At 48.5% G+C, this 16,557-nt stretch overlaps 2 protein-coding genes across 2 annotated transcripts; one reads left to right on the top strand and one right to left on the bottom strand.

Moving 5' to 3' along the window:
• Positions 1-6,977: 6,977 nt before the first annotated feature.
• On the top strand, positions 6,978-7,634 carry LOC140223023 (uncharacterized). Its single transcript, XM_072294322.1, has one exon. The coding sequence runs from the start codon at positions 7,002-7,004 to the stop codon at positions 7,551-7,553; it is 552 nt and encodes a 183-aa protein (XP_072150423.1). The 5' UTR covers positions 6,978-7,001; the 3' UTR covers positions 7,554-7,634.
• A 2,785-nt stretch (positions 7,635-10,419) lies between these two features.
• On the bottom strand, positions 10,420-13,299 carry LOC117858569 (wall-associated receptor kinase 3). Its single transcript, XM_034741653.2, has 3 exons — positions 12,211-13,299; positions 11,964-12,131; positions 10,420-11,825 (listed from the first exon to the last, which is right to left on the bottom strand). The coding sequence occupies exons 1-3, from the start codon at positions 13,223-13,225 to the stop codon at positions 10,747-10,749; spliced, it is 2,262 nt and encodes a 753-aa protein (XP_034597544.2). The 5' UTR covers positions 13,226-13,299; the 3' UTR covers positions 10,420-10,746.
• Positions 13,300-16,557: the final 3,258 nt, after the last annotated feature.

Below are 16,557 nucleotides of genomic sequence, written 5' to 3'. Positions count from 1 at the left end.
ACAAGCGGCAAGCGCAGAATTGATAAGGTTGAACTCCAATTTGGCAAGTTTGTTGATGATATGAGAAAACGATGATACAATGTAATCAATTCCGAAAGGACTCATTAGGCTTGTTGAAACAAATAAACATGCTAGTATTATTAGATGTATTTCCTTCTTAAGCTAGTGTTGGCCAACAGTGCTCAACAGTGCCATAAGTTGAGAAATAGTAGTATAGATATGTTATAGGCAATTGTTTGCTCACATTTATTGAGGATGACATAATCAAGACTTCCATGGCCACGATGAAGTTTGTGGGTGAAGAATTTAGAGTACTATTATATCCATTTATGTAAGACAATATTTTACAAGTCCGAAATATTTACAATGTAATTTTTAAAAAATAGACTAACTTTTGAAATGTACAGTATTATAAGCCCTTTTTCATATATTTATTTTATATTGAATTTGTGTCCTTATGAAAATTTGGAGTGCATACCCATTGTAAAATTTTTGGCTCGACCAGTGGCATGCCAATATATACCGTCTATGAGACTAGAGAACAAGGTGGTAGTCATAAAAAGATGAGGAGCAAGGGTGGGCTTGGGAAAATTTGAAAGATGGAAAAAGCTAGTGCGGGCGATGAGCACTGCCAATATCATCATCGGCCTACGCACGTTCTGCATGTCAGCCAAAGAGATCTGCCTCAACTACATCCTAACTGCCCACGCTCTAGTTTGTCCTACCACGGCACGCCCCAAACTCTCTATCTCCCGCTCCCATTTTGGGGTATTCTGTATTCTGGTCCCAAACTTGCCCCATAATTCATGTGCATCGAAAAGTTTCAAATCCAAAGTTAAAATGTACATGGAGTAAGAAAAAGAAGTAAAATCAGTATGGATTTCTATAATGAGCAACCCATTACTCTTTTGATCCACAACAAGTTACTATTTTTACACTGATTTCACTTTTCATTACAACGTATGCATTCCACGTTTGAGTTTGAAACTTCACTAAGAGTAAGAGATAGATGCACATGGTGAAAAAAAAATTCAGGTGAAAATTTTCAAGTATCTTTTAAAATGCATCTGCACGGAACATGGGGCGTGCGACCGGATGGAGGCATCAAATATGGTCTCATGAAGTAAAACCTCAAGCAACTTCTTTTGAAGGATATTGGATAGTCAGGACCCAAGAACAATAGCATAGTCAATAGTGGCAAGATTAGCATTTGACTAACATTACGACCATGTATTTCTTAGTACCAGAGACGTTAAGGTCTAGGATCGCATTGACAATGCCATATCATACTACGTCAATCGTTTTGTGCTAAGGGCTAGAAGTCGCACGATTATGCCACTCCTGTAATTTAACACCTCAAGACAGAGTGTACGACTGAAAATAATTTATATTGCCCCGTCACTGCAGCAAAGACAAGGAAGAAGCCATCTAGTGAAGCTGAGAACCATACAACCACATCACTGCAACGCATAACGATCATGATCGGAGGGCTAGAACGCATCGAGTGAACCGCATGGAATTCGGTTGCTGGTGTAAATAGACAAAGCGTTCAGATTATGCTGACCAACTGTGTGGTTATGACTCTATAAATCAAGCATTTTATCATATTTTAGGATATGTCTCACTTGAATTGTTGCATCACCGCATCTTGAATAAAAAAATATCTATGTTGGACTCCACGAGACAGAGAATTGGGGGTGTTTGGTTCATCGAGCTAAAGTTTAGTCCGTATCACATCGAATATTCGGAGGCTAATTAGAATTGCAACGACGAGATGAATCTATTAAGCCTAATTAGTCCATGATTTGACAGCTTAATAGATTGATCTCGCCGTTTAGCCTCCGGCTGTGTAATATGTTTTTATAAATAATCTACGTTTAATACTGCTAGTATCTAAATATTCGATGTGACATTCGATGTGACATGTACTAAAAATACTAAAAATAAGTCGAAGAAACCAAATGGCCCCTTAGAAGATTTTGTGCCGATTTTTCGACTGGCAAATTTGTGCCATGTTTTAGCAGAACTGGGCCCACTTGTGCCGCATTTTGGCGGAACTGTACTTGTGCCGTAAGCGCGATTCTGCCAGGATGATATATAAAAAATGTTAATTAAATTGTAGTGGAAGAAAAGGCTATATTTTTTTCTGGATCTGTGTCTTTCCGACGTAACAAATCTCAGAAAAAAATCAATCATAATTCCACATAAAAGCTTACCAGGCCTCGGAGGGATGTCTTCCGCCTTTGAGCCGTCGGAGGGGGCGCAATTGACGGAGGATGGAATTACTACACGAAGAAATAATATAAATTAGATGATTCCTTTTTTCTGGAAATAGAAAACGAAGATTGAACTTCAAATAAGCAGTGAATATATTCCATCCTCGGGAGCTATAGGAGGGGAGCGGACCGGGTGGAGGGAGGAAGGACTTCTGGGGCGGATCGGCGGGGACCGGGGAGGGTGCGCGGCGGGTCGAACGGGAGATTGGGTGGAGGGCGTCGAACGGGAGGAGAACGCGTCGGTCGGAAAGTGAGGAGAAAGAAAGAGAGAAGAACTCGGTGGTGGGACGGTCGGAAAGGAGAAGGGAAAAGGGAGCGGAGGCTGTGGCGGCGCGTCCGGACTAGTGGGAAGGTTAGGGTTTATGGAGAGGGTTCGGTGGTCGGTGAAAGCACGGAGGGAGCGTGGGCCGTGAGGGAATACATGGATGCGGCCCAAACAAAGTATCTCCCTTGTCCGAGATTTTTTTCAATTTAGTAAAAAAAAAAAAAACTGTTGCGTCCGGGGGAGTTCGAAGTTATGCCTGGAGTTACTATTTCCATGTCTAGCAGGACGCGTGGTGCTTGCATGCAATTTTTTTCTTTAACTTCTCATACGCTACCAACTTGTGAACAATGTCTCTGCTGCACGCCTCGGACTCCTAAAGCTTGTGTAGTCACTTCCTAGCAATGGATGTTGCTCCTTCACAGCGTCACACAAATGAAAAGGTACTGTCGGACCGTCTTCCGGAACCTCGTTAATGATATCATTCCGTACATAGAAATAAGCGTTTTATAGAAATAAGCATCGGAAATAGTATAATTCCGTATATGGAGTATATTTTTATTAATAATCACAATGTCATCCGAGTCTTTAAACTCTCAAAATTCATTTCCAAGTCTCGAAACTTATCCCAAGGTGTCACCTGGGTTCATAAACTTTCAAAGTGTATATTTAGGCCATCAAACTTATCCTCAGATTTCATCCAGATCTCTAAACTCTCAAAATACATTTTCAATTCTTAAAACTTATCACATGTTAGTGATGGCAATGCTTTCTTCTCGCTTATTACTTTCACAACTACCTTATACAGTGATCGTGCATATGTTACTTGATGCTTGATTGGGAGATTTTGAATCAGACCCGTTCGTGAGATTTTTGTGGCCTGGAGCGAAAACTAAAAAAGGGTCCTATAATAATATGTGTTGTGTTACCTTTTCACCTCTGGCGTTCGTCTCGTCGGCGTCAGAGGCGAGTCTCTGGAGTCTCAAGTCTCGAGATCGGATTGGGCAGGCATGAATAAAGTGGACGACGAGTCGAGGAGATAGGAGACACGAGATGAGGAGTCAGCCGTCGGCGTTTCAGCAGAGTTGCGGAGAGAGTTGCGGGATTTCTGCTGCTCGTGCTCGTCCTATGAGCCTGGCCCAACTGAACTACGTAAGCAGCCATAGCTTACTGTAGGCCTGCAGCACTACCTGTACCCTATACATGCATACACGGGGATGGGTTCCTCCGTTTCGTGGGTCAAGATCGACTGCAGTTTGAGAATTTAAGGACTCGAATGACACCCTGAGATAAGTTTGAGGGACATATGTTTTGGAAGTTTAGAGGCATGGATGGTATCCTGAGACTAGCGTATGAAATTTGAAATGCATTTTGAGAGTTTAAAGACTTTGATAACACCTCATGACAAGTTCTGAGCACGTATATTTTACTCTTATTAATAATACAAATATAGTTGCGTATGAAGTCACACTTCCAGTTTTACATTCATGGTTAAAAAAACAGCCTTTTATTCTAGCTAAACCAGTACTATTCCCAACCGGCAGGCATCATGGCAAGCAACTCATTACTAGAAAACTTCACATTCATCCACCCTTAGTATCGGACGGATTTGAATCTGGTACTAATGCTAATTAATGACTTTAGTACCGAATCATAACACCACCCAATGCTATACCCGGTACTGAAAGACCTCCGAGGATCTTTTTAGTACCAGGTGGTGTTATGAGTTATGATCCGGTACTAAAAGCTTCTTCATGGATTAATTCAAAAGTAAAGCACGTGATTTTCTCGCATAATATGCGCGTGCACGATTCCTGAGATTCGAACCCACGATCTCAAGTCTCGTGCGACCCTTGCTAACCATCTCACCTACATACATAGCATATGTGATGGAGTTAGATATGCTTTTCTTTTTAAGTAACTCGTGGAGGAGCATAACACCACCCGGTACTAAAAAGTAACATTTTAGTACCCGGTGGTGTTACTACCCAGTACTAAAAGGCTTTTGAGGAGTTCAAATTTGGACCCGCATTTATACCGGATCAAAAAATCACCGGTGCTAATAGATGAGACAAAAGATCATTGTTTAGTTTGTGTTCTGATTAGTTGTGTTCGATTGGTTCTGGCAGGGTGCAAGAGAGTTGTCCACATATAGCACGGTGGTCATGGATAGTCGACGGGCGAGCGGTGGCTGTGGAAGAGGGCAAGAGGTGGTAAGCATTGGGGAGCGCTCTTGCAAATCCAGCTCGATTTGAATCAAATGGGCAAGGCACACGAGCAGCATCCCGAGCTGGTCTACCTCGTGTTGTGGTCGTTATTTGAGCTGGCTAGGAATGGCTCAGGCCTCGTTCGGCTGGCTGCTTTGCAGCTGGCTGCTGCTGCTCGGCTCTCTGCCGCAGCAGCCAGAAGCCGAACGCAACAGCCAAGCGAACGAGCTGTCAATGGTGGCGGAGCAGACCGGCCGTGCAAGGAGAGGAGAGCTCAAGTTTGGGCCGGAGGAAGTGAGAGAGGGAGGAGGTGCCGTGGTGGTGCCGTCGTGCATGACATTTTCTAATTGGCCATGTTGTAGACCTGACCATTTTAGGCCCAGCCTGATCTAGCCCTGGGTCTGGACCGAACCTGTTGGATTTTGGCACGTTCAAACTATGTTGTAAGGCCGGGCTTGGCCAATGAAAACCAAGTTTGAAAAACCAAAATCAGTCCGATCCGAGTCCGTCCGGACAATTTATTTCTTATTTGAAAAAGTCTATTTTACTCCCCTCATCAATCTACTTTGTCCACTTAACACCCTCAATAAAAGTTAAGATCATTTTACTCCCCGTTCATTTGTTTCAATCTACCTCATAAATAGACTTCTCTTTTTTTCTTCGCGTACAAGCTGTAAGTTGTATTTTAATTTCAGATTTTGTTAGTTGACTTACCCTACGCTAGAAAAGTATATTATAAATTTTTCATGATTACTTTTATACAGTTTTGTATATCTAAGATTAATTTTATATTAAATGTTCCTATGAGAACGACCATGAAAAATTCTTAGTGTAATTCTTTAATGCAAGGCATTATGTTCTTTATCTTCTCACAAAGTTGAACTTTAAATTCAACTTATACATGGAGAAACAAAAAGGAAAAAACTCATTAGAGGTAGATTGTACCAACTGAAATAGTTTGGGAGAGTCAATCAAGCTAGCCTAAATTTTGCTTAGGAGGTTAAGTGGATAAAGTCAATAGGTGAGGGGAGCGAAATGAACTTTTTTTTTCTTATTTAATTTATTACTTTTCTACTAAAAAGGATGGGAAGCCCGAGCATATTTAGACTTGAGCATTTATCGGGCGGGTAAAAAAAGCCCGCATCATTTGGTTGATTTTTTTTTTTATAATGTTTTGTTACTTCACTGTTAAATTTGCTGTGTTGCAATATTTTATAATGTTTCCAGCCAAAAGTATCACAAATTTATAAATTATTTTTCATTTTTATAAAATTTTCATCATAAATTTCTTGCAGAATTAGATTTAATAGTAGCCGATAAGATAGCCATATAGCAAAATCAGTGCAACATTTGAAATGTGAACAAATTAAGTGTTGTATCATGAGGAACAGCAATAATCGAAACTCTATTAGGCATACAAATTCATCGAGAACCAATTCTGCAAACCCAACACAGTGCACGGGGTCACGTTCGGCGGCTGCGTCGTCCCATCCATCCTCAGCCCGCACCATATCCACATCGGCCTGTCCGACCCGTCGTCGCGGCGGAACAGCTTCACCTCGACGTCGAGCTGCGTGGCGCCGACACGCCGCTCCAGGGCCATGCGGTCCAGCACGTCCTCGGGCAGACCCGCGCCGTCGCCCGCCGACGCCACGAACCGTATCACCCCGGCGCCATTGCCGGGCATGCAGAACCCCGGCCGGGACTCGACCCGTCGCGACGGTGAAGCTGGCATAGCTCACCAGGGCTTCGCCATTGTGGTATAGCATCTCCCCGTGGCGCGTCGGTTGCTAGCGTGCAGGGTGACGTTGAAGGCCGGCGAGATGGACGAGCTGCCGGGAGCCGGCGCGTCGAGGCCCTTGATAGCCGGCAGGGATCGTCTCTCGGCTTGCCTGACGGACCTTGAGCGTTTTCGTGTCGTTAGTTCCTCGAAACAAAGCTTCTTCATCTATGTCCGCCATGCTTATTTTTGCAACAAGGAAGTTTTGTTGGTCGCCGTCGATGTTAGCAGAGCCTGGTTGCTGCCCTTTTTGCCTATTTATTTCGAGGGCTTATTTTGAGAGCTTAGCAGTACATTGTCCTAGAGCTCCACGACAACCATCGACGCGTTCCGATCGCTTCGCCGACCATTTTTGATTTGGACACAGATACTCTTCTCTTCGTATCCATATCGACCGATGAATCATGGTCATGACGACCGGCCTATTTATTCGCCATCGTCCATTGATCTGCGAACAATACAATTACGTACTCCCAATGGCGTCCACGCACAACAAAGACGACGGCTGTGGCTGGTGCTCGTGGGTAATAGGGACGATCCTCTTCAACGGCTTCTTCATTTTGTTGACGATGCTACCTTCGATGGAATCCATCGCGAACCCTGACGAAAAGCCAACAACGTGCTCCGTCGAGCTCGCCGGCTTCGAGGGGCTCCAGCCCGCGCTGTCTCCCAGGGTGACCTCGCCAGCCTTCGACCTCATCCTGCGCGTCAACAACGGCCACACCTTCTGCCTCAGACACGGCGGCGGCGACGTCGTCGTCTCCTACGCGGGCGTTCCCCTCGCGCACGGGCGCGCGCCGAGCTTCGAGCTGGGCGACAAGGAAGTGCTCGCGTTGCCGGTGAAGGCGACCAGCGCGGGGGTGGGCATACCCGGTGATCTGTCCCGCCTCATGGCCGATGAGAGGAGGTGGGGCGTGGCGCAGATCCAGGTTGAATTCGGTTTGGCCTGGGAATCTTTCGTCTGCGACGTCGAGTTGGATGGGCACCCGCGCGTGTCCGAGTGCTATAAGCCTACCTCTGTAAACTAGTTTATCAGATGTAGTATATCAGATGATAATTAACAATGTACTACATGCAGCTCATCAGTCTGATCGCTTACAACTACATGATTCTTTGATGAGCTCTAAACCGATTGACAAAAGAACACTATTTTTTTCGTTGTCACTATGTAGTTATGATTGTCTCCATGAACGGCGAATTTTTTATTGTTGTGCTGTGCAGTTTGTTAGAATTTTTCGCTATTCTAATTCAGATATACATCAAATTTTCATTACGCTCCTCCATGGTCTAAGCCACCCTTGCGAAGTCTTCCTGTCAGCACGGAGACGCGGACATTGTGGCCTGCGCAAGGAAAGGAATGAACGCTAGATGCTAGGGTTGATCATGCTTTCAGTGAACGATACAGGGGTCTGTTTGGATCCCTTCATTTTGAAAGAATTGAAATCTACGTATCTTGAAATTTGGCATTCTATAACTTTCCAAAATTTAGATATAAGCTTAGAGGGTGGGAGATGGAAATTGATTCTATAGATCCTCATGCTATGTTTCTAATATGCAACTTATAGCATGCTCTTCGACTCTGCAGCACATAAGTATCTCTCCCATATGGCCAACAATAATATATAAATATATTTCACATACAATTATATTAGCTTAATTAATTTGTGTCTAAATTATGATTATTAGAATGGAATTCAATTCCAAGGATCCAAACGGGGCTACAGTGCGTTCCAGTACTATCAATTTGGGCATTGGCCATAGTTGCTACAAGCAAGATCTTTTGTCAAACATCCATTGTTTGCAAGTTAGTCACGATTATCGGTGAATCGATGCCCTGCAAACTAGCATCGACTTGTTGCCGATCAGTAGTTCTAATTGATTACTTGGTGGCTAGAAATTCAACTCGATTTGTTATCTTTAAAAATTCACGAACCATTTGGTTGTTGCTTTCAGGTGTTACGTGATGATAGATTAGTTTTCATCACTATAATTGCAGTTCCAGAATGATCAGGACATGGTTCAAGTTTCAGCTAACAGTTTTGATGCGAAGTGGAGATCAGATTCGGTGTCCAGAGTATGAACAAGGAAGGAAATCTCCAAGACCATGGGTGAGACCAACTCAATCAAAGCGAGGAAATACGTACGGGTTCAGATGTTGAATACATGTAGGTGAGTGTGTTTGTTCTTACTACTGCAAGACGCAACATAGCCAACTACAAATTAATTCATCTTAATAAAAGATAAGGATAGTATGCAGCGACAGCTAGCAGTGTAACTTACACTGAGAATACGTAATAAAAGCTAAAATTTTGAAACTAAAACTCGGCATGCATCGATGTACAACACTTTATGCATCGAAGTCAAACATATTCTGCAAAGCAAACACGGTGCACATGGCCACCTCCGGCGGCTGCGCCGCTCCGCCCACCCTCGCCCTGCACCACATCCGACTCGGCCTGCCCGAGGCGGCGACGCCGCCCCCCTGGAATAGCCTGACCTGGACCTCGAGCTCCAGGGCGCCGACCTTGTCCGCTGCGGCCATGCGGTCACGCAGGTGCTCGGGCAAACGCACGCCGTCTATCCCGGCGAGCAGGAACGGCACCTCCCGGTTCCCCTTCCCCGCCACACAGAAGCCAGGCACGGCGCCGGACGCGATCGTGAAGCCGGCGTACGTCACCACCCCCTCGCCGTGGCCGTAGCATCGCTCCGTGGCGCGCCGGTTGCTGGCGTGCAGCACGGCGTGGAAGGCGGTGGTCGAGGCCGGGTCTGACACGTTGAGACCCCCGCCAGCGGTGGGCTCGAGCTTGACGGAGAACTGGGGCGGCAGGTCGTAGAAAACGCAGTACCAAGGGAAGGTGATTATGAAAATAGCCAATGCGACTTCGAACATGTCGCTGATGAAGAGCTCGGGGCAGTTGAACGCCGGCTTTTGGCCGGCGGAGCGAGCTCGAGGCATCGTAGCGGGCCGGCGGGGCACAGAATTCTTCAACCGTTCGTTGCCACGATTTTTAGTTTTTGCGAGTACCGATGGCACGATCGAGACCAATCTTAAATTTCGTTATGGCTTGCATGGCGTAATCCGGGTAGAAAACATATCTTGATCGGACAGGGCGCTGAGATGAATATATCTGTCGTCTTCGTGTTTATGTCGAGCCCAGGTTCTCTTTGGGCTGTGACTCTCGGTCGGGCAATTTTCCAGGCAATTTTTTTAATTAAAGAAAATAATATCCGGCCTCAACCATTCTCAAGTGAATGTATATAGCCAACTGAATTACAACTCCAGACCGAAACAAACTAGAAGCACGCAGGCTGACAGGGCAACATAGAAGTCCCAAACATAGCTTCAGAAGAAAAAAACTAGAACAGACTAAGAGCTCTAAGTCTGAAGCCTGCTTCTGAAGTTCCATCCATACTTGCTGAAAATCGCCATGACCGTGACTTCCAACAAATGGCAACTCTCTTTCAGGCCAGCTTTCTCTTCCTCTTTTAGATAGCAGTAACCAGCACCTCGTCCAGTAAATCCCTCTGAAAATTACCTGCAAGAAAGAGTTAGGAATGGTTTTGTTGAACACTACCTCATTTCTACTCAACCACAAGGACCAGCACAGAGCAGCCACCCCCACTAGAATTTGATTTCTAAGCTTTACAGCAAAACTTCTCAGCCAAGAACCCAACATATGAGAGGCATTGGTTGGAGGTTGAATACCAAAAGAAATGAAAACAGCATTTCAAATACACCTTGCCATATGACATTCAAAAAACAAATGTTGTGTGGTCTCATTAGAGCTACAGAAACAACATTTTGTGCATCCTTTCCGATTTCGTTTAGTAAGATTGTCTTTTGTAAGTACGACCCCTTTTCATAAATACCATAAAAAATTTTGATCTTCGGGGTAACTTTTAACTTCCAGGAAACACATTTTGCAGGTGTTCCTTCCTGTCTCACGAAGTCTGAATACATAGATTTTACTGTGAACAGCTTATTTTTACATAATTGCCAAACAAAAATATCTTTTTGTTCCTTTAGATTATAGGTTGCTACTTTTCCCACCAGCTCCATCCATAGGTCTAAATTATTCCCTCTCAGTGACCTTCTAAAAGCCACGTTCAGTATCATTTTTCCTTCTCACTATGTTGTAATTGAGATGCAAGAAGCCGTGATGAATAATTAGCGTTCGTATGGTATAACGGAAACATGACTGATTAATCTAACGAAATCAATTAGTTTTCCGCACTGCCTCTGCTGCACGACGCGCGGTTTCTGAGTCGATGGAGTTTGTCGGCGACCTCCTTCATTGTCGGCCTCTCCTCGCCGACCATGCTCAGGCACTGCATGACTAGCTCTGCAGCCTCGTCCAGCACCTCCACGCCGACCTCCTCCCTAACCTGTGGGTCCATGATCTCCCGGTGCCGTCCCGCCTGCGCCGCGGTGATGAAGACGAAGGCGAGGCCCCCTTCCTCCTCCTCGTCCTCGTCCTCCACCGGGACGAACGCCTTCCTCCCGGTGAGCAGCTCCAGCACAACCACCGCCAAGCTGTACACGTCGCTCTTGCTCGTGAGCTGGCTCGTCAGGAGGTACTCTGGGTCGAGGTACCCAAGCGTCCCCTGGACCAGCGTGGCCACCGCCGCCTCGCCGGTCGGCGCCAGCCGCGACGCGCCGAAGTCGGACACCTTGGCCGCGAGGTTGCCGTCGAGGAGGATGTTGGCGGACTTGACGTCGCGGTGGAGGATCGGCGGCGACGCCGACGAGTGCATGTACGCGAGCGCGTCGGCAGACTCGGCCGCGACTCTGAGGCGCGCGCCCGGTGGCAGCTTGCTCTCGCCGCCGTCGCCATGGATGTGGCTGTGGAGGCTGCCGTTGGGGACGTACTCGTAGACCAGCATGGGCACCTCGACCTCGAGGCAGCAGCCGAGCAGCTTCACCACGTTGCGGTGGTTGATCTGGGAGAGGATCAGCATCTCCCTGGCGAACTCCTTCACATGCTTCGCGTCGACCACCCTCGACTTCTTGACGGCCACTTCGCAGCCGTCGGCGAGGACGCCCTTGTAGACGACGCCGTGGCCGCCGCTGCCGAGGACCCGCGTCTCGGCGAAGCCGTCGGTGGCCCTGCCGATCTCCTCCTCGGAGAAGATCTTGAACGCGACGCCGGCGCCGGCCAGCGAGCCCAGCTGCTGCTGCAGGAGGAGGCCGCCGTTCTGCTCGAAAAATCGCCGCTTTGCTTGGAGCAGCCGCCTCTTCTGAAGCCACAAGTGCGCCGAGAAGCAGGCCAGCAGCAGAAGGAACACTCCGGCGCTTGCACCTGAAACCAACATGGATGCCAACAAGAACCAACACCACGCATCAAAACCTCATTCCTGCCATTATACTTTCCTTCACCAACCCGTTAACAACCAAATGAATTTGTTGTCTGAATTAATTCATTCATTCAATGAAGTACCTATGGCGGCCTTGAGTGCTGAACTGAATTTGTTGTCTGGGCGGCAGCCACCCTGGATAGTGGCGTTTCCACTGGATCCACTGGGACATGTGCAGATGAAGCTGCCCGGGATGTTAACGCAGAGGCCGTAGCACGGGAACTCGTCCCTGTGCTGGCACTCATCCACATCTGTGGTTCGATATCCATGATTCATCAGAGATGAGACCGAGCCAGAGGCCAGACTTTTTGAGGGAGCAGAGGAGCACACCTGCGCAGCCGTTGATCACGTAGGGGTTGCCCTGGTACCCGTCGGTGCAGTTGCAGACGTAGCCGGGACCATTGCTGGACTCGAGGCAGACGCTCCGCGCGCTCCGGCACGCGTACGTGCCAGGGTCTCGCCGTGCGGCGGCGCAGCTCGGGGCGTCCCGGATGGCCCAGTCCAGGACGACGGGCACGGCGAAGTCGCCGGTGCGGTTGAACTGTGATCCGGCGAACCAGAACCACCACGCGTCCACCATGAACGCGTACGAGCAGGCGGTGGAGTTGGCCAGGAACGTCGCCTCCTGGTCCCGGCCGCGGTTGCCACGGCGTCGCCTGCCGAAGCTCCCGAGGTAGGGGCGGTACGAGTCGAGGCCGAGCGGGATGTTGCTCTGGCAGCAGCCGTCGTCGCCCCGGCATGACCCTGGCAGCGCTCGCTCGGAGGGGCGGCAGACGGACATGCACCCGGTGACGTAGTACCCGTCGCCGTCGTTGAAGTAGGCGAGGCCGGGGCAGCCGATGGACACGAACTTGCTCTTCATCGACGAGAAGAGGAACGCGCTGCCGTTGAGCGCCATGGGTTGCTCCCTCAGGCTGACGACACGCCCGTCGGGGTCGCCGGGGCGGTCGTAGCACGCGCGGCTCGCGTTCAGGAGCACGGTGGCCTCGGCCGTGGGGAGCGAGATGGCGGCCACCTCGTGGCCGTACCCGGCCACGGTGAGGCGCGGCGGGCGTCGGGCGTCGTCGCAGCGGAGCCGGAAGCCCCCAGCGGCCGAGCCGCGGTGGCACCCCACGCCGATGCCGAACGGGTAAGGGATGGTCACGTTGCCGCACTGCCGCCGGCATCCCGGCGGCTGCTGCGACGCTGCACGAGGCGCCACTGAGACCGCTAGGCATAACAGCAGCCTCAACACCGCGTACACCTCCATTTTTGCAGTGCAGTGTGCTCCACCTCTTTCTTCTCTGTTCTGGATTTTCAACACGGATTGATTTGCAACTAGAGAGGTCAAGAGACGCAAACTCATGAGATAATCAAAGTATCAAACCCAGTGTCGACACGCACATCGTCAAGTCTTTTTCTTCGGTACAGCGCCGGCAACAACACGGCGGTATCTAGATTCTAGGCCAGGCCAAAATATGTTGCACCAACCTACGTACCACGTCATTACCTCCACGATTGACTTGACCTTGCCTTGAATAAAAGTCAGTGTTCACAGCAAGGCCGGCCGTCGAATCAAATCATTATTGGTTCCAGAAGCTTACCACCACCCTCTGTTTTCACCAACAACGGATTATACACAACAGTACTCCCGTACGTCACCCGATAACAATGCCAAGGGATTCACAATTTTACACCTCAATAGCCAGGATAATTCTAAACAAATCACCGTACAACATTTTACACCATGGAGAAGTACATGAAAACAAGGTGGTGCTTGAGCGGTGGTGGGTGTATCCCTTTGGTCATTGTTACATTCTATTGCCTGTCTTGGTTTATAGCTCCTTAATATGATAGACTGATCACACACCTGTTCCTTTCAAAAAATCATTCATAACATTTGGCACATGATGCCCCGACATTCTTGTATTGGCTAAACGACATCGGTTTTGGCTACTGGGCAATCATAATGAGTGGATATTTGCCAGAGGACACTCCTCGTAGTATTTGCTAGTGGCATTTACATTTTATATTTTTATTTATTACTTCTCACTCTTCTAAAATATCTTTAAATTTATTCACACACCGAGCAGAGGGAGAAGGAGCAAGTTCTCAACAACATCATAGCACTGAGCATCCAAGTGGAGTTCAACAGAATCGTCCTTGCTTCAGCAGCTCGGTGTGTGGAACGGCAGCCAGTAGAGGGTACTAATACGTACTAGCGCTTGGTATATGACGGTGGTGTGCACCGGCGAGGCCCTTGTACATCATAACTTCAGAAAAGCCTGTGACAATGTCAACGACCTTGTATACGCTGTCCTTACAACGCCCACAGATCGATGTGAATCATCTGCATAGCTAGACTTGGAGGCGGTGGAACGAGGTTGTGACATTCGGCTGCGTCACTTACATGCATCTCATAAAGGAGAACGCGGGCGTGTGAGAAGCCCTCGGCAACACTGCTATTTTAGCTATAATTGCCGAAACTGACTATGATTTTTTTCTGAAGAAAACTAACTGTAAATATTGCTGTATATTTGCAACCAAAATCAACATGCGAAAAGAACAATCAGATGGTATACGTACGTGTTGGATATAGATCATACGAGTTGGCATCAAATTGAAAACATATGGACTCAATCTTTAACAGCGCCAACTTTAAAACGTACATTGATCTTCAAACCTAACTAAAGAACTACGTCCTCAGAAATACTGCATCCAATCAGGTCCAATATCTGATGCCCAATTCTGCAACGCGAACACGGTGCACGGGGTCACCCCCGACGGCTTTGCTCCACCCGCCTTCACCTTGCACGACATCCACGCCGGCCTGGCCGAGCCGTCGTCGCCCCTGAACAGCCTCACGTCGACCTCGAGATCCACCGCGCCCGCGCGCCAGTCCGCCGCCATGCGCTCGCGGAGCGCTGGGGGCAAGCCGACGCCGTCGGCCCACGCCACGAGCGGCACGTCCCGCGCCTCCTTGGCGCCCAGGCAGAAGGCCCTCGTCCGGCCCCACGCGACGGTGTAGCCCGAGTACCGCACCGCCGCCTCGCCGTTGCGGTAGCACCTGTCCGTCGGCCGCCGGTTGGCGGCGTGCAAGGTGATGTTGAAGGCGGTGGAGATGGGTATGGGCGCGTCGTGCGCCGGCGGCGGCGCGTCGAGGCCCGTGGCGCCCACGACCTGGACGGAGAATTTGGGGGGCAGGAAGCGGAGGAGCAAGACCCAAAACGGTGTGCTGAACCAAAAGAGGATGAGGATCATCTTCACTGCACTGGCTAGGTCCTCCTTGACAGAATATTGGCGTCGAAGGTTCATGGCGGACGGCATAGTAGCTTTCGAGCGCAATGCAAAAGGGTAATCTAGTTTTGATGATGCTTATTATCACGAGCAATAGCTTGCAGGCCGCGACTATGATAAGGGATAGGATTACGAGTCCACGACCGACTTGGACTCGAAGCATCAGATCTGGTTAAACTCAAACACGACGCCAGGCAATCTCAACATGTTATGTCGACGGCGCAAATAGAGGTAATAAAGGCAATCACGATCGATCTGTTGTTGGCCACCTCCCTCCCTAGTAAAAAGAAGCATGGCAGACATAGACGAAGACGATTTCTTTGGAGGAGGCACAGACGATGAAGATGCTGGTCGAAGACCGACAGACATAGACCCATGGGAGAAACGCAAGGCCATAGCCCTAATGGTGCTTGGTTCAGCTTGCCTTTTGTCCATGTTGGCGTTCTTTATGGTTCCCGTCCATGTCTATGAAGCCAGAGAAGCTTCCGAGTTCTCCATGGAGCTTACCGGCTTTGAAGGGCTAAACGCAACGATTGGCAACACGGTTTCTCCCGTGTTCAGTCTCAAGGTACGCATCAGTAATCCCCGTGTATTGCAATCGTGGTGCTACAATGGCGGCGAGGTGGTTATCTCCTACTCCGGTGTTGCCATGGCATGGGGCCATGTGCCACGTTTCTGCATACACAAGGGGGCGCCGACAGAGTTTACGGTGCTGCCATTGGGGAGGGCGGTTGGCTTGTCTGATGATTTGCGCCGACGCCTCGCTTTGGACACGCACATGGGCACGGGTCAAATATTGGTGGAGATGAAGCTGTTTTGTGATGATAAAGGCCTGCCGTCAAAGAGGTTCCACGGGCCATTGTTGTATAAGTTCCAACTTATGCTTAGAGGTGGCGAGGACATACTTAATTAGTTCGTGGTCTTTCAAAAAGAAATAGTTTGATGGTCTTTTGTGCCCGGTTTGGTATTATGCATAGGCGTACGGCAACACATGTAACATCGAGACCATATGGACGATATATAATCTATTTATGGTATTATTTCCAAATTTTGGTAGCATGTCGTCCATCCAAACAGTAATAAATTCAGCGTTGACGCACGCACGGCCATCTGATCGAGCTGCTCGTGATAAGATGTGGCTAAAAAAGTCCCGCCGAAACATTGCCTCCATGTTGCGGAAACATCATCGAGAGTTCTCCTTCCACCGCTAGCTCGGAGCGGGCTCCGCCTCCGATTTGCTTCTCCTCCGATTCAAATTGGGGCACCAACATAGCATGGAGCATGCAGCATATCCTTTACAACTCGAACTAGATTGCAACACCTATCAGTTTCTAAGGAAAAAAAATCATGAAACATAACGATTTGCTAGGTGCAAACAAGGTGGAATACGTTGTGCAACAT

This window comes from Setaria viridis, chromosome 5 (genome assembly GCF_005286985.2).
Source record: "Setaria viridis chromosome 5, Setaria_viridis_v4.0, whole genome shotgun sequence".
NCBI classification, from domain to species: Eukaryota; Viridiplantae; Streptophyta; class Magnoliopsida; order Poales; family Poaceae; genus Setaria; species Setaria viridis.
This window is presented reverse-complemented; position numbering and strand designations above follow the sequence as displayed.

Excerpts from the sequence above, each read along its gene's own strand:
- LOC117858569 (XM_034741653.2), bottom strand. The coding sequence starts at position 13,225 with ATGAGTTTGCGTCTCTTGACCTCTCTAGTTGCAAATCAATCCGTGTTG. Across the intron at positions 12,132-12,210 it reads CGTGATCAACGGCTGCGCAG|ATGTGGATGAGTGCCAGCAC; the intron begins GTGTGCTCCTCT and ends ATCGAACCACAG. Across the intron at positions 11,826-11,963 it reads AGCACTCAAGGCCGCCATAG|GTGCAAGCGCCGGAGTGTTC; the intron begins GTACTTCATTGA and ends TGTTGGTTTCAG.
- LOC140223023 (XM_072294322.1), top strand. The coding sequence starts at position 7,002 with ATGGCGTCCACGCACAACAAAGACGACGGCTGTGGCTGGTGCTCGTGG.